Source organism: Quercus lobata, chromosome 7 (genome assembly GCF_001633185.2).
Source record: "Quercus lobata isolate SW786 chromosome 7, ValleyOak3.0 Primary Assembly, whole genome shotgun sequence".
Lineage (NCBI taxonomy): Eukaryota > Viridiplantae > Streptophyta > Magnoliopsida > Fagales > Fagaceae > Quercus > Quercus lobata.
Window position 1 is genome coordinate 15,492,952 of NC_044910.1, and position 26,060 is coordinate 15,519,011.

General features: G+C 37.1%; 1 protein-coding gene across 2 annotated transcripts; it reads left to right on the forward strand.

The window, feature by feature from the left end:
• The first annotated feature begins 10,869 nt into the window (after positions 1 to 10,869).
• Positions 10,870 to 19,043, forward strand: LOC115952879 (myb family transcription factor PHL7-like). Of its 2 annotated transcripts, none has more exons than XM_031070210.1 (7): positions 10,870 to 11,177; positions 11,274 to 11,575; positions 17,280 to 17,356; positions 17,466 to 17,514; positions 17,619 to 17,676; positions 17,783 to 17,852; positions 18,433 to 19,043. In XM_031070210.1, the coding sequence occupies exons 2-7, from the start codon at positions 11,527 to 11,529 to the stop codon at positions 18,799 to 18,801; spliced, it is 672 nt and encodes a 223-aa protein (XP_030926070.1). In that variant the 5' UTR covers positions 10,870 to 11,177; positions 11,274 to 11,526; the 3' UTR covers positions 18,802 to 19,043. The 2 variants fall into 2 exon arrangements, with proteins under 2 accessions (XP_030926070.1, XP_030926069.1); XM_031070209.1 differs by having other exon boundaries at positions 10,872 to 11,177; positions 11,274 to 11,571.
• Positions 19,044 to 26,060: the final 7,017 nt, after the last annotated feature.

Here is a 26,060-nt window from a genome sequence, read left to right on the forward strand (position 1 = left end):
AATGACACTTAGGGTCAAAACTCTTGCTAAGGAAAAGATATTATCATGAATTTAATAGAGTTGTTTGGCACAATAATGCCGACCTGAGAAAACAACACTACCCCAAAATAGCCGAGATGACGACTGAATACTCGGTGCGGTGTAGGAGGTAATCATCCGAAGACATATAACCCAAAAATGAACAGCCCCTACAGGTTGCCGAGTAATAAGGCGTTTCACCATCTTCCTAATAACTTTCGTAGCTTTAACCCCTTCTGGTACTTGACCCGAGGATTGAGCAACTTAGAATTCTTTTTAAGCAGCTGATCTTTCCATAGGCTTGAGTCCGAGGACCATGCAATACCTTGGTTCTGTCCAAAACTTGATAGATATTTAAGTAATTGGTTTCCCCATAGGTTTGAGTCCGAGGACCATGCAATACCTTGGTTCTGTTCAAAACTTGATAGATATTTAAGTTGTTGGTTTCCCCATAGGTTTGAGTCCGAGGACCATGCAATACCTTGGTTCTGTCCAAAACTTGATAGATATTTAAGTAGTTGGTTTCCCTAGGTTTGAGTCCGAGGACCATGCAATACCTTGGTTCTGTCCAAAACTTGATAGATATTAAGTAGTTGGTTTCCCCATAGGTTTGAGTCCGAGGACCATGCAATACCTTGGTTCTGCCCAAAACTTGATAAATATTTAAGTAGTTGGTTTCCCTATAGGTTTGAGTCCGAGGACCATGCAATACCTTGGTTCTGTCCAAAACTTGATAGATATTTAAGTAGTTGGTTTCCCCATAGGTTTAAGTCCGAGGACCATGCAATACCTTGGTTCTGTCCAAAACTTGATAGATACTTAAGTAGTTGGTTTCTCCATAGGTTTGAGTCCGAGGACCATACAATACCTTTAAGTAGTTGGTTTCCCCATAGGTTTGAGTCCGAGGACCATGCAATACCTTGGGTCTGTCCAAAACTTGATAGATACTTAAGTAGTTGGTTTCCCCATAGGTTTGAGTCCGAGGACCATGCAATACCTTGGTTCTGCCCAAAACTTGATAAATATTTAAGTAGTTGGTTTCCCTATAGGTTTGAGTCCGAGGACCATGCAATACCTTGGTTCTGTCCAAAACTTGATAGATATTTAAGTAGTTGGTTTCCCCATAGGTTTGAGTCCGAGGACCATGCAATACCTTGGGTCTGTCCAAAACTTGATAGATATTTAAGTAGTTGGTTTCCCCATAGGTTTGAGTCCGAGAACCATGCAATACCTTGGTTCTGCCCAAAACTTGATAAATATTTAAGTAGTTGGTTTCCCTATAGGTTTGAGTCCGAGGACCATGCAATACCTTGGTTTTGTCCAAAACTTGATAGATATTTAAGTAGTTGGTTTCCCCATAGGTTTAAGTCCGAGGACCATGCAATACCTTGGTTCTGTCCAAAACTTGATAGATACTTAAGTAGTTGGTTTCCCCATAGGTTTGAGTCCGAGGACCATACAATACCTTTAAATAGTTGTTTCCCCATAGGTTTGAGTCCGAGGACCATGCAATACCTTGGGTCTGTCCAAAACTTGATAGATACTTAAGTAGTTGGTTTCCCCATAGGTTTGAGTCCGAGGACCATGCAATACCTTGGTTCTGCCCAAAACTTGATAAATATTTAATTAGTTGGTTTCCCTATAGGTTTGAGTCCGAGGACCATGCAATACCTTGGTTCTGTCCAAAACTTGATAGATATTTAAGTAGTTGGTTTCCCCATAGGTTTAAGTCCGAGGACCATGCAATACCTTGGTTCTGTCCAAAACTTGATAGATACTTAAGTAGTTGGTTTCCCCATAGGTTTGAGTCCGAGGACCATACAATACCTTGGTTCTGTCCAAAACTCAGTTTTGATAAGTAGTTGGGGGAATTAACCCCTCGGCTATGGCATGAGACCTTGGTTTTTAGGGGAATTAACTCCTCGCCCGAGCCCCTAGAACCATCTGTGCGGCTGACGTTACGAAGCGCAGCCCCTAGTAAAGAAACATAGCCCTTAGTAGAACTTTACACTAAAATACTACAACCGGCTGTTAGAAATGACAAGGGAACTGTCTCGACCTACCGCCTATGCCAACAAACAAGCCTTCCCCACAGACGGCGCCAATTGTAAGGACACGATTTGTAACGACCAGTAACAGTGTTGGGTTCGCACGTAAAAAGGCCCAAACAATATCACTTATAGAGAGTGAGTTTGAAAGGCTAAGCCCCAGTCACCGGACGGTGGGTTTTCATAGTGTTCATACATGGTTAAGACATTTTCGCCCTAGGAGTCTTTCTCCTGGACGCGGGCTGGGAGGCTCTGATTTTTGGCCAGTTTTCCCAGCCCCCTTCCCCGGATTACTCATCTTTCCTTTTATACTAACCTGTCTTCCTTATCCAACGTCCACGTGTGGGGTTCAATTTTCCAAGACTGATACTTGTCCCATCAGCCAATATCCAGAGTGGTTGGGGGTGGTTGTAAAAGTTGGAGAGTATGGCTCTGTCAGGTGCAGAGTATTGAATGGCAGTAAGGACAGCTTTCCCTGATCGTTTATACTTTCCAGCATATCCTTCTCCGTTGACCTAGATATTTTAGATTTTTTCCAAGCGGCTCCTATACCGTTTTTGCCCTTTCTTCCAGCGAAATCTCGGACATGCCGAGGACTGAATCGTCCTTGGCTGTGTCCCAAAACTATTTTGTACTTGTATTACAGAGCCTGGGCTATAACCTTCCTCAGCTCGGGCCTTGGGCCCCAATGAATAAATAGGCCAGGGCCACAGATTATCGGGCCCTACAATAGCCCCTCAAAATCCTACTGTCCGACCTCTTGGTCGGAAAGGAGGGTTTTGGTAATGCCAAGCCTTTATTGCAGCTCATTTAACTCTGCCCTTCATTAATATTGTTACCTCTTCATCTACCCAGGAATCGTACCGGGCTACGAGACATTCCTTCTGAATTTATTCACAATGCATTCCTGTCGTTTCGTTATCCAAAACGCGCCTTTAATGATTTCCCTTTACGAGACCATTTAAATTCGACGGTAATTGACGGTGCGGGGAAGTGGAACGGGCATTTTATTGTTTCCAGATTTTCTTGTAAATCTGGACAGATTAAATACCTTCCATTTTGCCCTTCATATAAGAAGAAAGGCGTGAGGTTATTTCTTTCATATAGAGACCCTTTTAATCCTTCTGAAACCAGAAACCCTTAGCCACCTCCAGAGTTTACTTTATCTGCTAGTTACACCTTAAATTGTGATACGTTCAAGATAGGAGTGAGTAATGAAGGAACCATACCCTTCTTAAAAATACCATGTTCTTATGAAGCTAAAAATGGCTCGGTCAGGGTAGGGATGGCAGAGACTCAAGATATTTCTCACCCTTCTTTCAGCCAAAATCCGAAGCAGGGGCTCGTCGCGTAAAACTTTCGGCGCGACTGAGCTGGGGTCACCCATTATCAGTACCAGCCACTCTCTCATGAGCATAGCTAACATGGCACCAGCGTGTTAGGAGTCAGGACTGACGCAGGGACTAAGTGCCCCTGCTTCTTCCTCTCTTCATTTGCTGGTGCCTCCTTTTGTCTCTCTTTCTTCTTCTTTCTCTTCTTCTCCTCCTTCTTTCTCTTCTTCTCCTCTTTCTTTCTCTAAAGAAGGTCCTCCTCTCAATATGAGCGCTATTGGGGCAGAGTTTGGAAGGACTTCGGAAACGAGTTTAAAAAGACATCTGACTGTTTATTTGTCTTATTGTTGTTGTTTGTTTGTTTTTTTTTTATTATTTTTTTTGTAATCCACCTTATGTATAGGCTTGTTTAAGCCCTTCTTTGTACGTTGTAATACCTATTTATATTAATAAAAGTCGTTATTGCTTTATTTCACATGTTCTATCTCTTTATTTCTGAAATGGTTACGCCGTGAATAGACATACTATCTTGTGAATTCTTTTTATTTTTACACTTTGACCAATACCTAGAACCGAAATCCTAGTTAATAAAAAGATCTTACTCTGTGTTTATTGAAAATAGCTGACTTAATAATACTGAATCGAACAAATGATACTTAGGGCTGAAACCCATATTAAGAAGAAAAAGAAAGGATATTATGATGAGCTTATTGGGGCGGTCTGGCACAATACCGCCGACCTGAGAGCACAATACTTAAGGCCGAAATCCCTTATCAAGGAAAAATGCGCTATTATGAACTTACGAGTGCTGTTCAGCACAATAATACTGACTTGAACAAATGACACTTAGGGTCAAAACTCTTGCTAAGGAAAAGATATTATCATGAATTTAATAGAGTTGTTTGGCACAATAATGCCGACCTGAGAAAACAACACTACCCCAAAATAGCCGAGATGACGACTGAATACTCGGTGCGGTGTAGGAGGTAATCATCCGAAGACATATAACCCAAAAATGAACAGCCCCTACAGGTTGCCGAGTAATAAGGCGTTTCACCATCTTCCTAATAACTTTCGTAGCTTTAACCCCTTCTGGTACTTGACCCGAGGATTGAGCAACTTAGAATTCTTTTTAAGCAGCTGATCTTTCCATAGGCTTGAGTCCGAGGACCATGCAATACCTTGGTTCTGTCCAAAACTTGATAGATATTTAAGTAATTGGTTTCCCCATAGGTTTGAGTCCGAGGACCATGCAATACCTTGGTTCTGTTCAAAACTTGATAGATATTTAAGTTGTTGGTTTCCCCATAGGTTTGAGTCCGAGGACCATGCAATACCTTGGTTCTGTCCAAAACTTGATAGATATTTAAGTAGTTGGTTTCCCTATAGGTTTGAGTCCGAGGACCATGCAATACCTTGGTTCTGTCCAAAACTTGATAGATATTTAAGTAGTTGGTTTCCCCATAGGTTTGAGTCCGAGGACCATGCAATACCTTGGTTCTGTCCAAAACTTGATAGATACTTAAGTAGTTAGTTTCCTCATAGGTTTGAGTCCGAGGACCATGCAATACCTTGGTTCTGTCCAAAACTCAGTTTTGATAAGTAGTTGGGGAAATTAACCCCTCGGCTATGGCATGAGACCTTGGTTTTTAGGGGAATTAACTCCTCGGCCAAGCCCCTAGAACCATCTGTACGGCTGACGTTACGAAACGCCGCCCCTAGTAAAGAAACATAGCCCTTAGTGGAACTTTACACTAAAATACTACAACCTGCTGTTAGAAATGACAGGGGAACTGTCTCTACCTACCGCCTATGCCAACACACAAGCCTTGCCCACAGACGGCGCCAATTGTAAGGACACGATTTGTAACGACCCGTAACAGTGTTGGGTTCGCACGTAAAAAAGGCCCAAACAATATCACTTATAAAGCGTGGGTTTGAAAGGCTAGGTCCCAGTCACCAGACGGTGGGTTTTCGTGGTGTTCATACATGATTAAGACATTTTCGCCCTAGGAGTCTTTCTCCTGGAGGCAGGCTGGGAGGCTCTAGTTTTTGGCCATTTTTCCTAGCCCCCTTCCCCGGATTACTCATCTTTCCTTTTATACTAGCCTGTATTCCTTATCCAACGTCCACGTGTGGGGTTCAATTTTCCAAGACTGATACTTGTCCCATCAGCCCATACCCAGAGTGGTTGGGGGTGGTTGTAAAAGCTGGAGAGTATGGCTTTGTCAGGTGTAGAGTATTGAATGGCAGTAAGGACAGCTTTCCCTGATCGTTTATACTTTCCAGCGTATCCTTCTCCGTTGACCTAGATATTTTAGATTTTTTCCAACCAGCTCCTATACCGTTTTTGCCCTTTCTTCCAGTGGGACCTCGGACATGCCGAGAACTGAATCGTCCTCGGCTGTGTCCCAAAACTATTTTGTACTTGTATTACTGAGCTTGGGCTATAACCTTCCTTGGTTCGGGCCTTGGGCCCCAATGAATAAATGGGCCAGGGCCACAGATTATCGGGCCCTACATATATATAATTTAACTTTTTTTTTTTCAAAACTATTGGGGTAGGTTGTAAAATATTTTAATAAAATTAATGTCATAACTTGTTTCATATTAAAAGTAAAATTATACACTTCATTCTAAAAAATTAAAAATAAAAATAAAAATTAATAAGTCTAGCTATACAACAAATCTAATAATATTTTTCAAAATTACTGAGGTAAGTTGTAAATTATGTTTAATAAAAGTGATATCATAGCTTGTCTCATATAAAAAGGTAACATTATACTTATCAATCTACCAAAAAGAAATATTATATTAATCTTAATATGTTACCTTAAAACATTATATTAATATGTTACCTAATACATTTTATGAAGTTTATTGTATGTGTATGCAGTCTTATAAAATCTTCCAAATATTTTCCTTTGTTTCTAAAAAAATTAAATAAAAAATAAAATCTTCCAAACACGTGTGGAGTCAATGCCAAAAGCCAAAAGAGGTTAGGCCACTTCCATTAATGCATGTCATAAGATGCAAATATACCATTTTGATCCCTATATGATAGTCATATTTTCAATTTGGACATCAAGTTTTTACAACTTCATGTCGGTCTTTTTATTTTTATACTTATTTTCATTTTAGTCAATATCGTCATCTCTTTTACAAAGAATGCTTGCGTGATTAATGGATTGTACCACTAGCTTAATAATTATTATTATTTATTTATTTTTTAAGTGAGATGATGCTAGGGACCAAAACGACAAGTTTAAAAATATAAGAATCAAAATGAAGTTATAAGTGGGTTTCAGTTAGCTCAACTGGTAAAGTCTCTGATAATTGAATGACCACAATTTTTGTCATAACATTATATTAATTTACCTTTATCTTAAAAAAAAAAAAAAAACTTACATTATATGTAATCTAATACATTTTATTTAACTATATCCATTAAAACAAACAAATTATAAAAATTTATTATATGCGTATACATTCCTAAAAAACTTCCAAACACGTGTGGAGCAAATAACAAAAGCCAAAAGGGGTTAGGCACTTAGGCGGTTAGGCCACTTTCAATAATGCATGCCACAATACTACAATAGGCAAATATACTCGTATGATCCCTATATTTTAGTCATATTTTTAATTTGGTCCTTTAGTTTTTATAGCTTGTCTCATATGAAAAGTAACATTATACTTATCAATCTACCAAAAAGGAACATTATATTAATTTACTTTTATCTTAAAAAAAAAATACCCTCAAAACATTTTATGAATATGTTACCTAATGCATTTTATTTAACTATAAAAGAAACCTCAAAACAAACAAATTATGAAATTTATTGTGTGCATATGCATTCCTAAAAATTCTTCTAAACACGTGTGGAGCAAATGCCAAAAGCCAAAAGGGGTTAGACCACTTTCAATAATATATGTCATAATAGGCAAATATACCCATTTGATCCTTGTATTTTGGTCATATTTTCAATTTGAATCTTTAGTTTTGATAACTATATTTTGGTCATTATATTTTTAAACTTCTTTTCTTTTTGGTCCCTTTTTGTCCCTTTTATTATCCCACTTACAGAGAATGCCTATTGTGAGAGTGTTTTTTTTTTTTTTTAGCACACAGGCCCAAGGATCCTAGGCCAAATAATTGTATTTTGGTGGATTGGGCTTGGTTCACCGCAGCTAAATAGGGGCTGATTACGAACCAAGTTGTGCGCAAGTCACATAAATCTCCTTAAGGCAAAAATGCGATTCCTCCTAAGCAATAAAATACCATTATAAGTGTTTTAGTATCATAAAATGACCCTTTACTCTTACAAAATAAGTAAAATAGATGTTCATAATATTCACAATGAGAAAAAGATTGAAATAGAATATTTAAAACTTATCTTTTATTATATAAACATTTTAAAGAATTCCTTCACTTGGTACCCCGGGCGTACTGTCGTAGGATCTCGGGACGTACTGTCGTGGGATCCCAGGGTGTATTAGGCCTGTAAGAACCTAGAATCTCTGGTTCTTTGCACTATACAATCTTTTTCCATGCTTATTATGCAATGGAGTTTTGTCCTTTCCTTTTACCTCTATAGGTCCTACACAAGAACAACTATACAATGCACATATCTTCAAATAATTGTTAGTTTCTTAGATTAGGATATATATATATATATATATATATATATATATTAATACATATACATATATGTAAATGAATTTCATAAGAATGATTCAGCCACGAGGATCCTGGCCCCAATTCTCACAGACTTAGTGCTTTTGCACAAGACTTGTGGGATTTGGAACTCAAGTCTGAGTGGCTTTGCTTGGGCAAAAGACTTAGCTTTACAAGCAAGAATATATGTATTGAGCAGCAAGAAGCAGTAAAGGAAGATAATATGATAAATAAATATGCAAAGTAATTGTTAGAAATCCTCAAATCAATATGAGATATTTCATTATTTTTCTTGATTGTGGATTACAAATGTGCTCACTAAGACGTGATACAAGGTTCAAATAAGCTCAAAAATTACAGACTTCGATGGCTATTCAAGCCTCTAAGACTTGCAAAGTTTGAATCCTTTTGAATCCAAGTATGTGCTATAGTGGCTGTTTCTGGGATACCGGGAGACATTCCTCTGTTTTTCTTAAATTTTACAGAGTTCTAATGACTCTGTTATGATATTCTTCCTACTGAAAAATCCCCCCCCCTTTCAACATGGGTTTTCTCTTCCTTTTATAGTGTGTTTTCTAGGGCTCCATGGTACTAGTGATTTCTCTCTTTTGCCCCTCAGAGCTCGTGCTGTGACAGTTTCTTAGGGGCTGGTCTCTTCCCTTTTTTCTCATGGTTTTCATCTTTTATACTGTTTCTCTAAAAGTCACTTGCTGACTTTCCATTCCGGGGCGTCCTTGGGCAACTAGCCTTCAATCTCTCTTCCTTCAAGATTTCTCACTTTTCAGACTCAGCTGCGGTTGTATTTCCTTGCTGTCATTATTCCCAAATAGTTGGAATCTTTTACTGCTGGGTTGAAAGTTCTCTTCCAGTCGCTTCTACGTATGATTTTCTCATTCTTGGTTCCTTGTGGTACAGCTCCTTTGTTCATGAATGTTTGCTTTATACTTTCTGATTCTTTGCTGCACCAGTGGGTACTTGAGAAGACATCTCTGTTCTTCATTTCTTGTATTTCGTGGTACCTTTCTTGAGTTGTCTCAATCCTACAGTAGCTGTCCTGCATTACTTGAGGATCCCGGGCCTCTGACAGCCTCTGGGTATCCAGGCCCAGTTCTTTCACTGAATTTTGCTGGACTTTTTAATGACCTTTTTGCTGGAAATCTGAACATAAATAGGGCCTTAATGTTGATTCTTCTTGCTGCTTGAATTGGGCCTTTACTTTTCATGGAATAGGCTTTCTTGTGAAATTTTGGCCTTCAACACCTATATGATTAATAGACTACTACACTACTAGCTAAAATTGCATTTTCTATTAAGTGAGATGATAACAAAGACTAAAATAATAGCAAGTTTAAAAATATAAGGACTAAATTGAAAACATGGCCAAAATATAGTGACCATAAAGATATTTTTGGCATAATTTTCTTACATGTCCAAACTAGTAGGCGGGGTGGTAAGTGGTAACTTGATTTTTTTTATAACTACAATTTTTGTTACAACTCTAACGTAATAGATTGTAATTCACTACGTATAATTTTTATATATACCCACCATATTTTCTCTACTACTTACAATCAGTTCATATACAAAAAATTTAACAATCTTTTTCAAAACTAATGGAGTAAGTTGTAAATTATTTTAATAAAAGTAATGCCATAACTTGTCTCATATGAAAAGTAACATTATACTTATATTCTACCAAAAAAAGAAACATTATATTAATTTACCTTTATCTCAAGAAAGAAATCTTAAAACATTATATTATTATGGTACATAATACAATTTATTTACCCAAAAAAAAAACCTTAAAAAAAACAAATTATGAAATTTAATGTATGCATATGTAATCTTAAAAAATCTTCCACACAAGTGGAGAGCAAGTGGCAAAAGCCAAAAAGGGGTTAGTTCACTTTCATTAATGCATGTCATAATAACTTGCATGTCATAATAACTTGCATGTCTATACTAGTACACATGGTAACTTGATTTGAGTAAGATTATAATTTATGTATTATAATTTTTGTCACAACTCTAACTAGACATAGTATTATCGCTCTGTTTGTTTCAGTAATAATGTTTTCTAGAAAATGAGTCATTTTTCAAAAATAATTTTCTATAAAACTATATCATTTTTCGATGTTTGGTAGCAACTTTAAATGAGTTGAAAAACAATTTCTTAACTTCTCTTATTTAGCTTGCTGTGAGATAGAGTTATTTTCCAAAAAAATTTAATAGAAAACAATGTCTAAAAATAAGCCATACTTTTTATGTTGACTAAAGATAGTTTTCCTTTGACTCATCTTTTTTTATGTTACCAAACACTAAAAAATACAGAAAATTATCTTTACACAAAATTTTTTATCGAAACAAACAGAGCGTATATATTACTTTTATATAAACCCATCATTTATCCTATCCTATATCATTCACAAGTACATCAGATTGTAATAACATATTAGTACTTTTGAAATAGATGAAGTGATGTTCCATTGTTTTATATTCGTGATAGGTTTCATTAATTAAATTGAGGTTAAAACCCAACAAGTAGGGTAGCTAATAATTATGGTAAAAAAGAGGTGTCCCTAGATTTTCTCAGGTTAACTTTGAAGAAGACAAGAATAGTAAAAAGAGAGAGAATAAATGGCAGAATATGAGTGGGGGGCTTCATCGATTCATTAGGTGTTCAGAAAAAAAAGGGCAAGCCAGGTTGTATAATTTCTCCCGGGTCAGACAGTAGTAAATAGATATCACCAGATTCACCACATACACATACCCAAAAAAAAAAAAAAAAGGGTGGGACCCACTCGTGCAATCTACCAAAACGTCCTTATAAACGCCGCCGGCCTTTCCACGCAACCTCTTACACACACATTAGATTCCTCAAATCTGTTCTCATCACAAACAATCACACACCAACGAATCCCAGGTTTTTTTGTTGTTGTTGTTGTTGTCTTTCCATTCCGATTTTTCTGTGTCTCTCTTCGTATCAATTCAATTTTCCCCAACCCCAAACAATTTCAACGCCACCGTTTTCTCCAAACCCATCATCGATCCTTCTTCTCAGAACTTCAGAATCAATGATTGTTTTTTTTATTCATGAAATTTCAGGTATAATTATTACAATTACTGTTCCATTTCTTACTTTTATGTATGTAAAATTTGATCTCAATTTATATGTTTTTTTTATTATGTCTTGGAATTTAGTTATGATGTGCAGGTGGGTGTGATTATTTAGTTAGTTAGTTAGTTGAAGGTTGAAGATTGAAGAAGAAGATGTATCACGCAAAGAAATTCTCTATGACGAGCTTAGTGCCTCACAAAACACAAGGTGTTGATCTTGCAGCTGTTCCTCCTGTGAAAAACACTGCTTCTTCTGCTGCTGCTGCTTCTGGCTCTGGCTCTGGCTCTGGCTCTGCTGGTGCTGGGAAGCAACGTTTGCGATGGACCTCTGACCTTCATGACCGTTTTGTTGATGCTATCACCCAGCTTGGCGGACCAGATAGTGGGTATTTTCTTTTTTATTGTATTGTATTGTATTGTATTCTACTTTTTGTTCAAAAAAAAGGGGAAAATTACATAAGAAGGTCCAAAGTTTACACTTTTTAAGTTTTCATTTAATTTTGTTCCTAAATTTATGAAACTATTTCAATTGGGTGTATCTGTAGTATTGTTCAACGAGAATAAATCTAGTCTCACACCCAATTTCACAAAACATGTACCACCTTGAGGAGGTGGTCTAGTGGTAGGAAGCCCTCATGGCTCATCACCTTGTGAGTCTGAAAAGTGGTATGCCCTACTATTGTGCGGGTGGTCTCATGCCATTTATGAGTAGGGTTTAACTGGACCGCACTTTTGACCTCCTTTTTTTCATTTATTAGAAAAAAAAATTGTTCACAAACATGTTGGAGTTGTCGAGTGTGAGCGATGGACACTTTCTACCCACCACTTGTTTCATGGACCCGCTACTTTTTTTAACCACTCCCAATCAACCACTTTAGCAAGTTAGTGAAATTGTGGAATTGCGAGTGTTGGTAGAATTATTGTAATAAAATTTTGTATTCCGCCTAGGTACAATTTTGATTTTCTGGCAATTAACTCTAAGTAAAACTTTTTCCCTCTAAATGAAGTCTTCTTTCTCTCTACCATCTCTGTTCAATGGTTGCCAAATTAATTTATTAACAATTATTAGTGAAACACAGAGTTTAATCAATGATTTTTCCCCCCAATTATTACCTAGAATAATGGAGATGAATATTGGCTTCAAATTGAAACGATTTCATAATTGGGGGCTTTAAATGACAAAATTATAAATCTAGGACCTACTCTGAAAAATGATGCTAGCTTTGGGCCTTTTTCTGTAATTTCCCCAAATTTTTATATGTCAGTGATTTTCTTTATAAATTGAATAACAAGAAAATAAAAAAGACTTTTTGTAGTATATTAATTAGAGCAGACTCCATTTGTGATTGTAGTAAGTTTGTATGCTAGTGTTAACTTATGTTGATTTGGATTAGAAAGATGTTTTTTACTTTTAGCGTATGCTGTGTTAAGGTCTGGCATCAGAATGGGTGATCTGTTTCATTGATGCATTGCATTTAGATGACATGTCTTTCTTTTATTTATTTATGTTCGGAAGGTTAAGTTTTTAGCCTTTGAATCTTTATTTAGCTTCATTTGTGGTAAGATTGTGTTGGACAGAGATAGAGGTTATGCAAATAGGAAGATGATATTTAGATTATCATTTTGTTGACAAGCTTACACGAGCTAGTGATATCTCTGTTGTTATATGTATTGTTGGATAATTTATGATCCTATCTATGTAGTCTCCAATTATCTTCTCTTTCTTACTTATGTTTTTATTTTCTGAGGGAAGACTTTTCAGTGTAGTACTTCTGGTTTAAACTTTGAATAATTGTTTGAGCTATGCATATTGTATTAGTATATATATTTTTAATTAAACCCCCAATTAGAGGTGGCGAATTTGGCAAACTAAGTATTGGTTTTGTTTGTTCACAATATGAGTCAATTTGATTAATTCAACTTAAATTCGCTATATTTTCTACTTTGTCAATAACTAACGACTTTACTTATCTTGTACAACCAATTTTATTTGAACTACACGTGTAACATGTGTATGAGAGAGAGAGAGAGAGAGAGAGAGAGAGAGAGAGAGAGAGAGAGAGAGAGAGAGAGAGAGAGAGAGAGAGAGTTGGAATCCTACTGTGATGGAATGGGCATGTATATTTTGATTAGGTACTTTTATGCTTTGAAGTTGAGTACCTTAGGGCACTTTGTCCTTGTGTCCTTTTCTTTCTACTGCTCTTACTGGGAATCATCTGATTCTCTAGTGGCTTTTTGCAATTACAGTTGGTAGTTAATTACACTTGATCCCTTTTTACAATATATTAGAGCAAACTATTTTAAGAAAATGATGTCTGGAGAAATTATGGATATGTTGACAACTACTGAACAGTCAGGCTACTTGGATAATCCAATTTTGTCAGATTGTAACTGGGGAAGGAGATGTATCGTGTCCGTCAAACTCATTCATTTATACATACCTGCATGAGGATGAAATTGCATAACCAATTATATCCTTTGAACAGCTTAAAACTATGCTTATCTAGCTGCATTATCCATAGAATTGTACATCTAGTTGTATCCTGTGATTTAAAACCAAGATATCTGATGCAGGTTGTGATCGATCTAGATGATTAGGGCTAACTTGTTACAACAGTGCATTTTGACCTGGTTGAGATGTAACATTACAGAAATGAGTGTTCTTCCTGCTTATGGGAGGAATTCTTAGGAGGGATTATTAATGGAACCAATTTATTCCTTCTCACTAAACTCCCAAACAGAGGAATAGATGCATCATTCCTTTAAAATCCCTTTTAATCCATTCCATTTTCCCCTCCCAAACAAGCTGTTAATTACTTTTGTGATTTAGTGTAGCTTTTTGGTCCCTCAAATTTGATCAAGTCATGTCTTCATCCTTAATTTTATGTGCGTGCATGATTTTTTAGAGAAAAAAAAATCTGACTTAGAATGAAAAGCTGTTTTTGGTGATAAAGTACTTGAGAAGTACCATCAAATGCAGCGCAGTCTGTATGAACTGTCTTATGAATGGAAATACTACATTGCTTGCTGGGGGTACAGCATGAAAAGGAAGGAGACAATTATTGAAATGAAACAAAGTGACTAAGGGGATGCTTGGTGACACAAGAACGTGGACACCACTAGTTTCATAGAAGGTGAAGAGCTAATGTATTGACTATGAAGGTGGCTGTTACCTACATCAGCACTCAAATTCCTTCATTGTTATTGCCTGGCCTTTGTTGATCAACACCTGAATTTGATAATAGTACTGATACCAGAACATTTGAAAAGTGAGTACATGATTTGTGGGTTTGTACAGTTGGTGTTTTGGCTGTCGTGGATCCAAATCCTATCAACTACTTGAATATTGAGATCTAGTAGGATACTGATATTTCTTTTTAATTTGCCAAAAAAAAAAAAAAAGCAAAAAGGTTTTGTTTGTAGATAAAAGAAACTTTATGCTGGAAATGGTAGCTATCATAGAGATTAAAAGTGATTTTTATAATAAATAAATAAAATAGAGATTGAGTGATGATAAAAAATGGGAATTATAGCTTATTCAGTTTTCTAATTTAATCTACTATTGTACGATTATGATTTTTATGTTTGTGTTGATGATCTTCTCTGTGTGTGTGTGTTCTAATCGTAACCTTTTTAGTATAATATATTTTTCTTTTTGAACTGCTTGCATGGAAAATTTGTTTTTTAGAAAAATATATGGCTTTTTGGTTATATATATCATAGCATCCAATATATATAATATGCCCTAAAATATGTAATGTTTCATGGTGTCAAGAAAACGTCTATTTGATTTCACTGTGAAAATTGTTGCTAGTTGACTGAGCCTACCATGCACTGGTTCTTTGTCAGCTAAGCAAATTTTTAAGACGCCAGTGCTGAGTGTTCAAAATTTCTTGTCTACTAACTACAAAGAGATTACAGCATTTTGGAAACAAATTTGTATGCTTAAGAGCATAATTTTTCAAGAATGACCCTCAAATCTGAAATAATAATGAAAAGACTGTAAACTTCTTGTGGGGCCATGACATGCTCTGCTTCTTTGCCCCACCTCTGAAAATATGTACTAGCTAACATTATGTAAACTTTTCATAACAAAGAGTAAATCATGCTAGCTAATGCCATGAGCATGCATAAATTTGGTTCAACATTGTTATGGTTCTGTTTGTGTTATGATTTATTTCATGAGCAAGACATCACAAGGGGTGGCATGATTAGCAAACTGCTTATTGACGTTGTGATGTTTAACTGTTAGGATCCTCAATGCTGATAGTTTATTAGATATACTAACACTCCTTGAGCATTTAGAGAAAGATTTGTAAGTTTTCATGCCAAATTAATTTTTATGAGGGCAGTATTTTTTTTAGGTGCTTGAATTATATTAAATTTAATGTGGTGCAAACTCGTCTTTGGTGGGGCTAGAAATTCCAATTAGGAAACCATTAATGCGAGAGCAAGTTAGAGCCATTAGTAAACTCAACGTTATCAAATTGTGCAAGAGTCATGGAGAGTGCATGACTCATCTTTTCCTACATTGTGCAGTGGCTCAGGAATTGTGGTCTTTGGCATTCTGTTTGTTTGGTATTTCCTAGGTGATGCCTTCTTCTGTGTTGGAATTTTATCTTGTTGGAAGGGACATTTTGGCAAGAGAAGCAATGGGTAGATTTGGAAAATTGTTTCTTTGTGTTTAATGTGGTGCCTTTGGAGAGGAAGAAATGCTTGATGCTTTAAGAGGAAAGAGCTGTACACGATGAAGTTGAAGTTTTTGTTTTTGCGGAATTTATATGACTAGACTTTGACTTCTCATACTTTTTTTTTTTTTACTATTGACTTCCTTGAGTTTCCGTTAACCTTTATTTAGTTTTGACTAAATTTCATTTTTGACCCTTAAGGTTTGGGGTAATTTTATTTTGGTTCCCAAGTTTGAGAATTTTCTGTTTAGTCCCTTAATTTTGCAAGTTTTCAGTTTGGTCCAGCAAGTTTGATTCCCTTTCCAAAATAGTCCTTCCGTCCATGTCCGTGACTAATCTGGCCATTAGAGAGAGAGAGGTGAAAAGACATTGTTTTGTTGGAACTGAACAGCTAGATTAATCACGGAGATTGGACAGAATGACCATTTTGAAAATGGAATCAAGCTTGGTGGACCAAAATAAAAAAAATCTCAAGACTTAAGGGACCAAAATAAAAACAACCACAAACTTTAAGGGTCAAAAGTGTAATTTAGTTTAATTACTTAAATTGTATTCTCCCCATGTACTAGGGTTGTGCCCCTTTTGCACTTTTCTTTTAATGGATTTTTGTTACATAAAAAATAAATTAATTCAACGCTATCAAAATTCTGCCCTGCTTCAAGCCCTTATGTCTGTAGTGGTCCTAGAACAAATCCTTTCTTGCCCATATGTAAAAATACTATCAGATTCCCCATTTAGAAAAGAAAAAAAGAAAAAAGAAAAAGAAAAATGAGGGTTTAAAATTATGAAGTGGACTACCATGCACCCTTGGCATGATGGTTACTCCACAAGTATAAGTACTTGTGGGGTGTAGGGGGCAAGACCCAAGGTTCAAGTCTCCGAGAGGAAGTTTCACACACATATACACCAATGACATCTTTTATCTAAATGGATATGCATCTACAGTCTGTGTTATTCTCTTCTTTTTACTTGTCAAAAAAAAAAAAAAATTATGAAGTGGATTGATTTTGCAGACATTTCTTGTAGCTCACAAGAAGTTTGAAATTCTCATTTCTGAGTTGTTCAAATTTTGTACTTCATCTACATTTTGTATTAAATGCTGGTTTGAATGATGATTCGGGCCCGTTTGGTAATGTTGTTCTAATAACATTGTTTATATTTTTTGGAAATACGTGTGGGTGAAAAAGTGTGTGGAAATACGTGTAATGTTGTTTAAAAACTGAAAACATTTGTTTAAACACATATAACAAACGGGTTTATGGGTTGTTGGATTTTTTTAGTGGCTTGCTTTTATTGTGACATAGATTTGCAGATAGCAACCGTTGCCCTTAATATGCAAGCTTATTCAGCAGATATTGATGGATTAAATATATACTTATAATTTCTATTTATTTGGCTTCAGGGGCAACACCAAAAGGTGTTCTAAGAGTAATGGGCGTACCTGGACTTACCATTTATCATGTGAAAAGCCATTTACAGGTACAGATCTTTTCGTTTATGTACACAGACACAGATTTGAATGTTGATATATCTGAGTATCTGAAATTAAGTGGAAGTTGTCTGTTTTCTTCTTCTTTTTTTTCCATAGAAGTACCGCCTTGCAAAGTACCTTCCAGAATCTCCTGGTGATGGCAAAGGTGCCCCATTTTCCTTTCTCTCTCTGTATTTCAGTGATAGAATTTTGTTTATACATTTTGGGTGCATGAATCTAAATCTGGAGAATTCCACTTTTGACCTTTAGGTTCTAAAGATGAGAAGAAAAGTTCTGGAGACAGCCTTTCTGGCTCAGATTCCTCCCCGTGAGTCTTGGACCTCTTTCATAATGATATACCATGTTACATGCACAGTTCTTTGGGTCATGTTCTCTTTACTTCTAATAATGTACAAAGTCTTCCTGTTCTTCAGGGGAATGCAAATTAATGAGGCACTGAGGATGCAAATGGAGGTTCAGAAGCGTCTTCATGAACAGCTTGAGGTTTGGTCTCATGCTCTCATTTTGCTTTTATAATTGCTGAAAGAGGGTTATAATTTTGTCCGCAACTCTTTAACTTGTAATTTTAGTCCACTAGTTTTACATTTTCCTTTGCAAGAAAGGGAGGTATTTTAGGAAATGTCAATATATTGTACTCATGAAGCACAATGACTGTCTATATTTGCAACCTTTAGCTAACTGAAAGGTTGTTAAGGCCGTCTTTCTTTACCAACTTCTATGAAGTCTCATTTTTATTAGCCAGAAAGGGAAAAGAAAACTGAAGTAATTAGAAATTGTTTTATACATCGTAGGTTATTTACCTTCACCCTTAGGTTCTATTCCTTTACATTTTCTGCATGCTGTGATGATTGTCATTTGCATGGATGGAATTAGCAAATGGAGTAGTAGCTTTGCTTATGGTTCTCAGATATACTTCTTAGTTATTGTGTTCGGCAGTGAATTTGTCTAGCATTAGGTCAGATATTTCATGTGGCTCTTTATCTGTTTGTTGCACGTTTATTTTAAGCATAGCAAGGTTTGTTATTTGTATTTTTTACTGATTTATTTGGAAAACACATTGCAGGTTCAAAGACAGCTGCAAATGAGAATAGAAGCACAGGGTAAATACTTGCAGAAGATCATTGAGGAGCAGCAGAAACTAGGTGGTGCATTGAAAGCTTCCGAGACCTCACCATCAGATGAGGCTAAGCAAAAGCCATCTGAGTCAGAACCAACTGGTGATGGCTCTGCCGGGCCCTCTTCACCCCGAAAGAAACAGAGAGTGGATGAGGGACCAACAGATGGCTTCATGATCTCCGCAGTGCTACCAAAAAGTGACCAGAAGAACGATTTTGTTGGTCAGTGGGACCGGAACTTGTATGGAAGTGATGCCGGGTTTGGATTAGACTTGGAAACTGAGTTCAAGGGGGGAGAAGATGATGGTTCAAAATAGTAAATCGATGTTGTTAAATTAAATGTAGTCTTTTGTAATGCTTGTGGCAGAAATTATAAACCACGTTCTGTGTAAATTTATACATGCGTCCATCTGTAAATGTAATTAAATACAAAATCTCTAGTTATTCTCACGTTGGTGTAAATGCCTTGTATTCAGCTGTGGAACGTATCAGATACGTTGTGAGCTGGATCAAATATGCTCCTCTTTTCAATATGTTTAAGGTGCGCGTTATTGTTTGTTGGGTTTTTGTCTTTTTTTTCCTTTTTCCTTTTTGTTGGTGTGTATGAAAGTTGATCCTCAGTACAACAATTAAATAAGTAATTTTCCAAAATTTAGTCCACTATCTAGGAATAGTTTATTATGACAGACTTGTTAGATATCTATCTCTCTCATAGCATGCGTAGATTCTACCTACTGCGAGAGCGGAGTATCATGAGTTGGAAGTAGTCCTTAGACATCCTGTGGGGTCCACCCCAGTGAGATGATGGATACATATATTATGTCTGTAATGTCACTTCAATTTCTAGAGGGGATATTTTATGAGACGCAATCTTGAGAGCTTGCCACGTGGAGTGGGCTACTCATAAGACCACAAGTAGTGAAGCCTAGGATCTTTGAAAATATACTTATTTTCAAACGAATCAAAATTTGAAAGGTAACATTTGTGGGCGAAAATAGCCAAATATCATATTTTGGTAAAATTATTGACAATTTAGTACTATATAGGAAATATATAGGGAAGTATCATTTTTTTGGTGCTCGAGTTTGTGAAACTCGAGTACTAGATGCTACTCGAGTTCAGTGAACTTGAGTTATTAAAGATTCTGCCGCTGTGGCACAAGCTGAGTTGGACTGTGGGCATGAAAAATGCTAGATGGTACTCGAGTTCTTGGGACTTGAGTACTATGTTAGTTTAGTACCCGAGCTCCCTAAACTCGAGTATGGCTCGAGTATAACAGCTGAAAGCAACTAGACTTGTACTCGAGTTTATTGGACTCAAGTACTGTATTAGCAGTACTCGAGCTCCATAAACTTGAGTGTGGCTCAGGTGTACAGGCAAAAGCATCCACACTCATACTTATGTTTATTGGACTCGAGTACTGTGTTAGCAGGACTCCCACAGACTTTGTTGAAACGAAAATTCATATAATAAATAAGTAAATATAAATGTTGTAATGTATGCCTAAAGATCCATGACATCCACAATGTGACGATGGTTACAAAAGTAACCTTGAGTTTGATCAAACACCCCAAGAGGTGCACCTCAAAGGGCAGGCAAAATGAAGGACATATTATGAAACATGCACAAATTCATTTTGATAAAGGATATCAGTTACTTGGTAAGTCTCCAACGAATGTCTAAAACCCTAACACAATTTTGGGTGAGTCATAGACCAAATTGTGTTATGTCACCCAAATAAAATTTTCAGGTCTTAGTGCTTTTATATTAAGCCATATGCATAAGTCAAAATTAAAATCTCTTTCATGTAATAAGTACATCATTCTGATCAACACTTTGGAGCCAAAATTTTATTTCACCCATCTATCTGACCAAGACAGAGCAGGTCTTGGAAAGTAGAAGACATTACCACAAGCCTTTATTAATTACCATGGTAGCTCCAGCATAAGCTATTGCTGAGGCTTTACTAAGAAATTACTTGAATGAAGTTATTGAAAATGTTCAATATGGCCATCGATCTCTCCACCTTACTATATGAAGCATTTCCAATAGTAACCAAGTTTGATGATCTATTATTTACATTTACATATAGGGAGGAATTATAAATGGTAAAAACAGTGAAAAGCAATATTTTCTCCGCTTCTATATGTGTGGGAGGATGTTGAAAAATGGGTCTAGTTGAGAGCTTTGATGCCTGCAATATATATAAAACAAGAAACACACATAAGACACAGCAAATAACCTATATATGGGGATTGAATGCAAAATTTTCTAATTGTAAGAAATAATACAAAATCATTTGACCACAGAGAGAGGAATGCTACAATTGTTACAAGAAAGTAGATGTATACATTACATTACTTTTAGAAGTGTCCATAAGTCATAATTTCCTGTAAAGAGGAATATTAAGTATTAACATTGAAATGACCCCATAGTGTTGTGTGCATGTCCAAAACAAATTAAAAGGTAAGACTGAACAGCTAATGATTAAATCTTAGATAAATTTGCAACAAACCAAATCAAAGTCCTAGCAGTTTTTTGTTTCCTGATATCTGAAGGGAGTCCTAGGGTATGAAGACCATGTATTACTGAGTAGAAAAGTGAAATCATGGCCAACCCACAAATGACCTAACACCCTTAAGAGAAAGGAAAACATGAAAAACATTACATTACATTAAACAATTAGAATGCAATTTTTGCGACAAACCAAATGGCAATGCTAATGACTTTTTGTATGCATCCTATAGGGAAAGTAGCTTATAGTATAAATGCCATATTAGGTCCTTAAAATTTTATCCAATTTTTCTCAAGTTTCAAAAATACATAATTGAATGGCATATAGCATGCATATTGATCTAATGGCATATATCATGCATTTTGTTTCAAGTTGCATTTAGAAGGATGTCACGGTTCAAACATAGCATACCACTTGTCAGTACCTTGTTCCATTTAAGGCATGTTCTTCGGTTATGCCCCTCTTGGTTACTCAACCCGCATTGCACCTTCCTCCCCCCTCTTTCCATGGTGTAGTTCTCGGCCGTTTCCCGCCCTCATCCATCTCATTCCTGATTCGTGTTAAGACATGGCAACCTTTCTCTCGGATCAATCAAGGGTTAGGGACGACCCTTCGAGTTTCTTTAGGATCCGGCCATGATAATCTATCTTTCAACGTAGGGAAAACGAGAGCATAGATGCGGAACAGTGCATTCATGCTATAACATGGGTTAATGTACTGCTTTGCATCGTGTCAATACTTAATACAAACTGCAATGACATGTGAACATGGTATTTTGTACAATTTCCATTTCTGACATGTGCAAGTTCTTTGCAACAAATTAATTCCATGTGTGTGATCCCCATGTCCAGCAGTCCTTGGATTATGCGGTATATCTACTTGATATGATTGTTGTTGCGCGCTCAATCTCGTCACCCTGTGATTTTCCGCCTTCTCCTTATTTCTCATGAAGATATCCAAGGCATATTTACACCATTTTTTCCCCGAATTCAACTGCGCTATGCTCTTATTGTGACGATCATCGAAGTAAGCATTCAGTTTGAACCATGTTTATTTCACCATTGCCATAATGGGCAGGTTGCGGGCACCCTTTAGAACACCGTTGAAGCACTTGAAGACGTTTATAGTCATCGCCCCATAACAATAACCCTTGTCAAAAGTTAGAGCCCATTTGTCTTTGGGCACATCCTTCAGATATTGGTGCGTATCTCGGTTGACATTCTCAATTAATTTGAAGGTGGCATTGAATTTTCGCTCCCGGGTAGCACTTGCTGCCCTCCATACTAGATTCTTTAAAGTTTCATTGTTCCATTTAGTGTTGACGTTACTACATAGATGACGAAGGCAGTAATGATGTTCTATCATGGAAGGCTGCAAAAAGTCTCGACTAATGTCTTTAAAGACAGCTTGTGTCCTAGGGTGTCTGTCAGATATGATGCACAGCTTGCTCTGATCGGTAACATACCTTCTTATACAAGCCAAGAACCAACCCCAAGTCTCTTCTCGCTCTCGACAACGACAAAGGCTAGTGGATAAATCTTATTATTAGCATCTGTTGTCATTGCAATTATCAATTTCCCTTTATATTTTCCATAGGGGTAGGTTGCATCAATGTTGATCACAGGCCTACAGTGCTTAAACCCAACAATACATGGACGAAACGCCCAAAATACGGACTTGAATGTACAGGTTCCCCATTCATAATTATCATCTACTAGTAACTTATACTTTGTACCCAGACTTGCATCCTTAAGTCTTGCCAAAAAACGCAGTAACTCTGCATAAGACTCCTTGAAATCCCGTATATAGCTGCAACGGCCTTCTGTTTGGCATCCCATACCTTGTATGTGAACCATAATGATTACGTTAGAAATGAATACAAGTTAAATAATTATAGTTGAAGAAAACAAATCAAGACTTGTAAGGCTATAAGATGAAGATAATATTTCTTTCTCTTTATTCCTTTTTCTTTTCATTTTTTTCAATTTCATTTTTCATAATATATGGTATTCATGGGTTTTAGGAAAAAAGATCATGCTTATACTTCCATGAAGACTGATGTCTCTACATTGTATTGAAAAAAGAATGCAAGTTAAAGAATACCTTGTAATAAGATACTTCGTGTTTTAAGTCTGTCAAAGCAAGGTGGCATAAGTTCTTTATCTTAAACGCGGGGTCTTCTTGTATATAGCGCTCAAGTACATATGCTAGGAATGCCGAATTAAGCATCTGAACATCATGAGCATTCTGAATTTTGTCGCACGTGTGGGGGCCCTTGCATTTTACGATCTTCCAGATATTGTCTCCCTTGCAACAGATCGCACGAATTGACCATGGACAGGAATCATCCTCGCAACTCACCATAAGCCTCTCTGAGTTTGAATGCTCAGTTTTGAAGCTAAAATTCTCTCACATTACATACCAGGTCAACGCATGTCGCATTGCCAATTTAGTTGAAAATACCATCCCTTTCGTTAGCTGCTCCCCAAGCGTCCAACTTGATACTTCTGCTTGCATAACCGGTGATGGATCAAACATATTATCCCAAATGTTTTTGGTGAACCATTCCGGCGTAGGATCGGGACCGGGGCATGTGTCTCTATTCTCTTCTACAACCACCTCTTTGATATGATCAACATTCTCATGTACACCCATGGCATCTAGAAGCTCCTCAAAGTCATCTCTAGTAACATCAATATGGGTTGCATCATCACCGAGTCCGTGATCATCTTCATTTTCGGATGTGCCCCTATGCATGTCATAAAACTTATCAGCTCTTTAGGTAGATAACTGCTTCTCTTTGTAATGTCTCAGAAAAAAGTTTTGTTTTCCCAATTTCATAATTGAAAAGAGATAGATATTGTTGCAATTGGAAAAAACAATACCCAGTACTAAACACAGCTATAAAATGTATCTTCAAATGTTAGTTGACTGTTTAGACATGAGATATTGCCTCTTAAATTACTATTTTCAACACACCCATCATGAGTGCTTCAAGTCCACTTACTAAGACATTATTTTATACTTCCTCATTCTTGCAAAATTCTTATCAATTCCTGCAGTTTCACTTGCCTACTAACTATGGTTTGCTTGTTGTTAAGACCCCCATAACTTGATTAAATGGGTGTAAAAGTGAATTAGAAAAGTTAAAACATTCACAACCTTGAGTGAGCATGCACCAACTCTAAATGAAAAACTCTTACAATTGAGAATCTTTGAGTTCAATTATTTCCTACTTGATAGAAAGATATCACTTAATTTCACCCATATGGGTAACATCATCTCAACTTTGCATAGATATGACTAAAGGACAGCAATATGTTATCAAGATGGTTTTTCTACCCCTTTAAGAAATGCCCACAGTTGAATTCAAAATAGTATTCTTAAGAGAAACACACCACTTGAAGGGCACTATTTTTGGTTCCACCCATGCCATTTGATATTGAAAATTATCCCCGTTTTCTTCTCCTTATTGGTTCCTTGACTAGTCTCACCTTGCCTGAAAAGAACAAAAGCAAATACTAATATGCAAATCATTTAACTATAAAGAGATGTATATGTAATCGATATTGAATCAAAGTACAGTACCATGTCCAATCCCACAGTAAGGAGGATGTGTCTGTGTCCGTTGCAGCCTTCGTGGCCAATCCTCAATGTGTGAAGCCTCTGGTGAGGGGGTGGGTATCTTTGTTTGGATGAGCTCGGTATGCACAAACTCAGGAGGGACAGCACCAGGGGTGGGTCGCCTAGGGGTGAACATGAATCTCATCTTATCTCTACCACGTACATCTGTGGGGGCAGTGCTGGTAGTCTGTGGGGGGGACGTACGGGTGGTGGGCAACAGAGACGTAGTAGAGGATGTGGGCGAGCAGGTATCATCGCAAACCATGGATGGGGACCGAGATGTGTCCCTATGGGCAAACGTATGGGATGGACCTACATCATTGTGTGCCATGGATGGCAGTCGACCAGTCGCATCGCAGCCCATGTCATAACCAGTGTCAAAACACATCTCATTTACTATCTGACTTGTCTCCTCCATAGTGTAGTCATGCATGGGAATGTGATGCCGACTAGATGTGGGACGCCGACTAGATGTATGACGTTGACTAGATTGATGGCCTCCATGCCCTTGACATCCACTTGCTTGCTGACCACGCCCTACAGTCGGTTCACTTGTGTTGCCTACAGCGCGTGCATCGTCCAAGGTCAACCGACTGATCTTTTCAACAGCTTTCAAGGCATTAATATAGTCGGTGTAGATCTTAGACCCTAGTTCGCACTTCACCATAATCTTCAACTGTGATTCAACCTGTCACAAGTATACAAGAGTAGTGTTTGTAGGTTGAACTAAACTATGTGAAGTGAGGTACATTTATAATAGAACAACCTTTGTAAACTTACCAAAGTGTCCTAATACGAGGTCTCTTTTGTAATATGGCGTAGAGTGCGAGGACGAAACCACACCATATACTTATCATTGTAGCTCATCTCCCCATGAAGGGGTGGTGCATCGGCAATTGCAGTGTGCGCATCCCATCTAGCAATATGTGTGGCATGTACTTCAGCCCAGTTTCTATCTAGCTTACCCTAGAGTGTTATCTTGTAAAGTTCAGTTGAAGTATCAACATTGACCGGTATGCCTTGCTTCATCCCAAACTGTCGAAGAACACGTTCGGGGTGATGCCCTTCAACCACCCAAAAATGTATGAGCGACACGATAGACCTCCATAGGTGTTGGCATGCTGTATAATATACGGACAGAGAACCCAACATAGACTTGTATGGCTCCCAAACAATCTGCAATGATCCAATAGATTCAAACAACCATATTAACAATATAATTAGAAAAAATGTGTAACGAATGTGAACAATACATGCCAACAGTGTTTAACTCTGAAATAAAAAATGTTTATTCATTTCAAAGCGAATTGCAAGTACAACAATTACATGCCAAAGTGGTCCCCAACAAAGGTAGATATCTAATTTGGCCGTAGCGAAGCAAGCGACATACGATAGGCTCGAAGGACGTGCATTGGATGTTTAGTTATGCACTTTGCC

Excerpts from the sequence above, each read along its gene's own strand:
- LOC115952879 (XM_031070209.1), top strand. The coding sequence starts at position 11,343 with ATGTATCACGCAAAGAAATTCTCTATGACGAGCTTAGTGCCTCACAAA. Across the intron at positions 17,677-17,782 it reads TCTGGCTCAGATTCCTCCCC|GGGAATGCAAATTAATGAGG; the intron begins GTGAGTCTTGGA and ends CCTGTTCTTCAG. Across the intron at positions 17,853-18,432 it reads GTCTTCATGAACAGCTTGAG|GTTCAAAGACAGCTGCAAAT; the intron begins GTTTGGTCTCAT and ends AACACATTGCAG.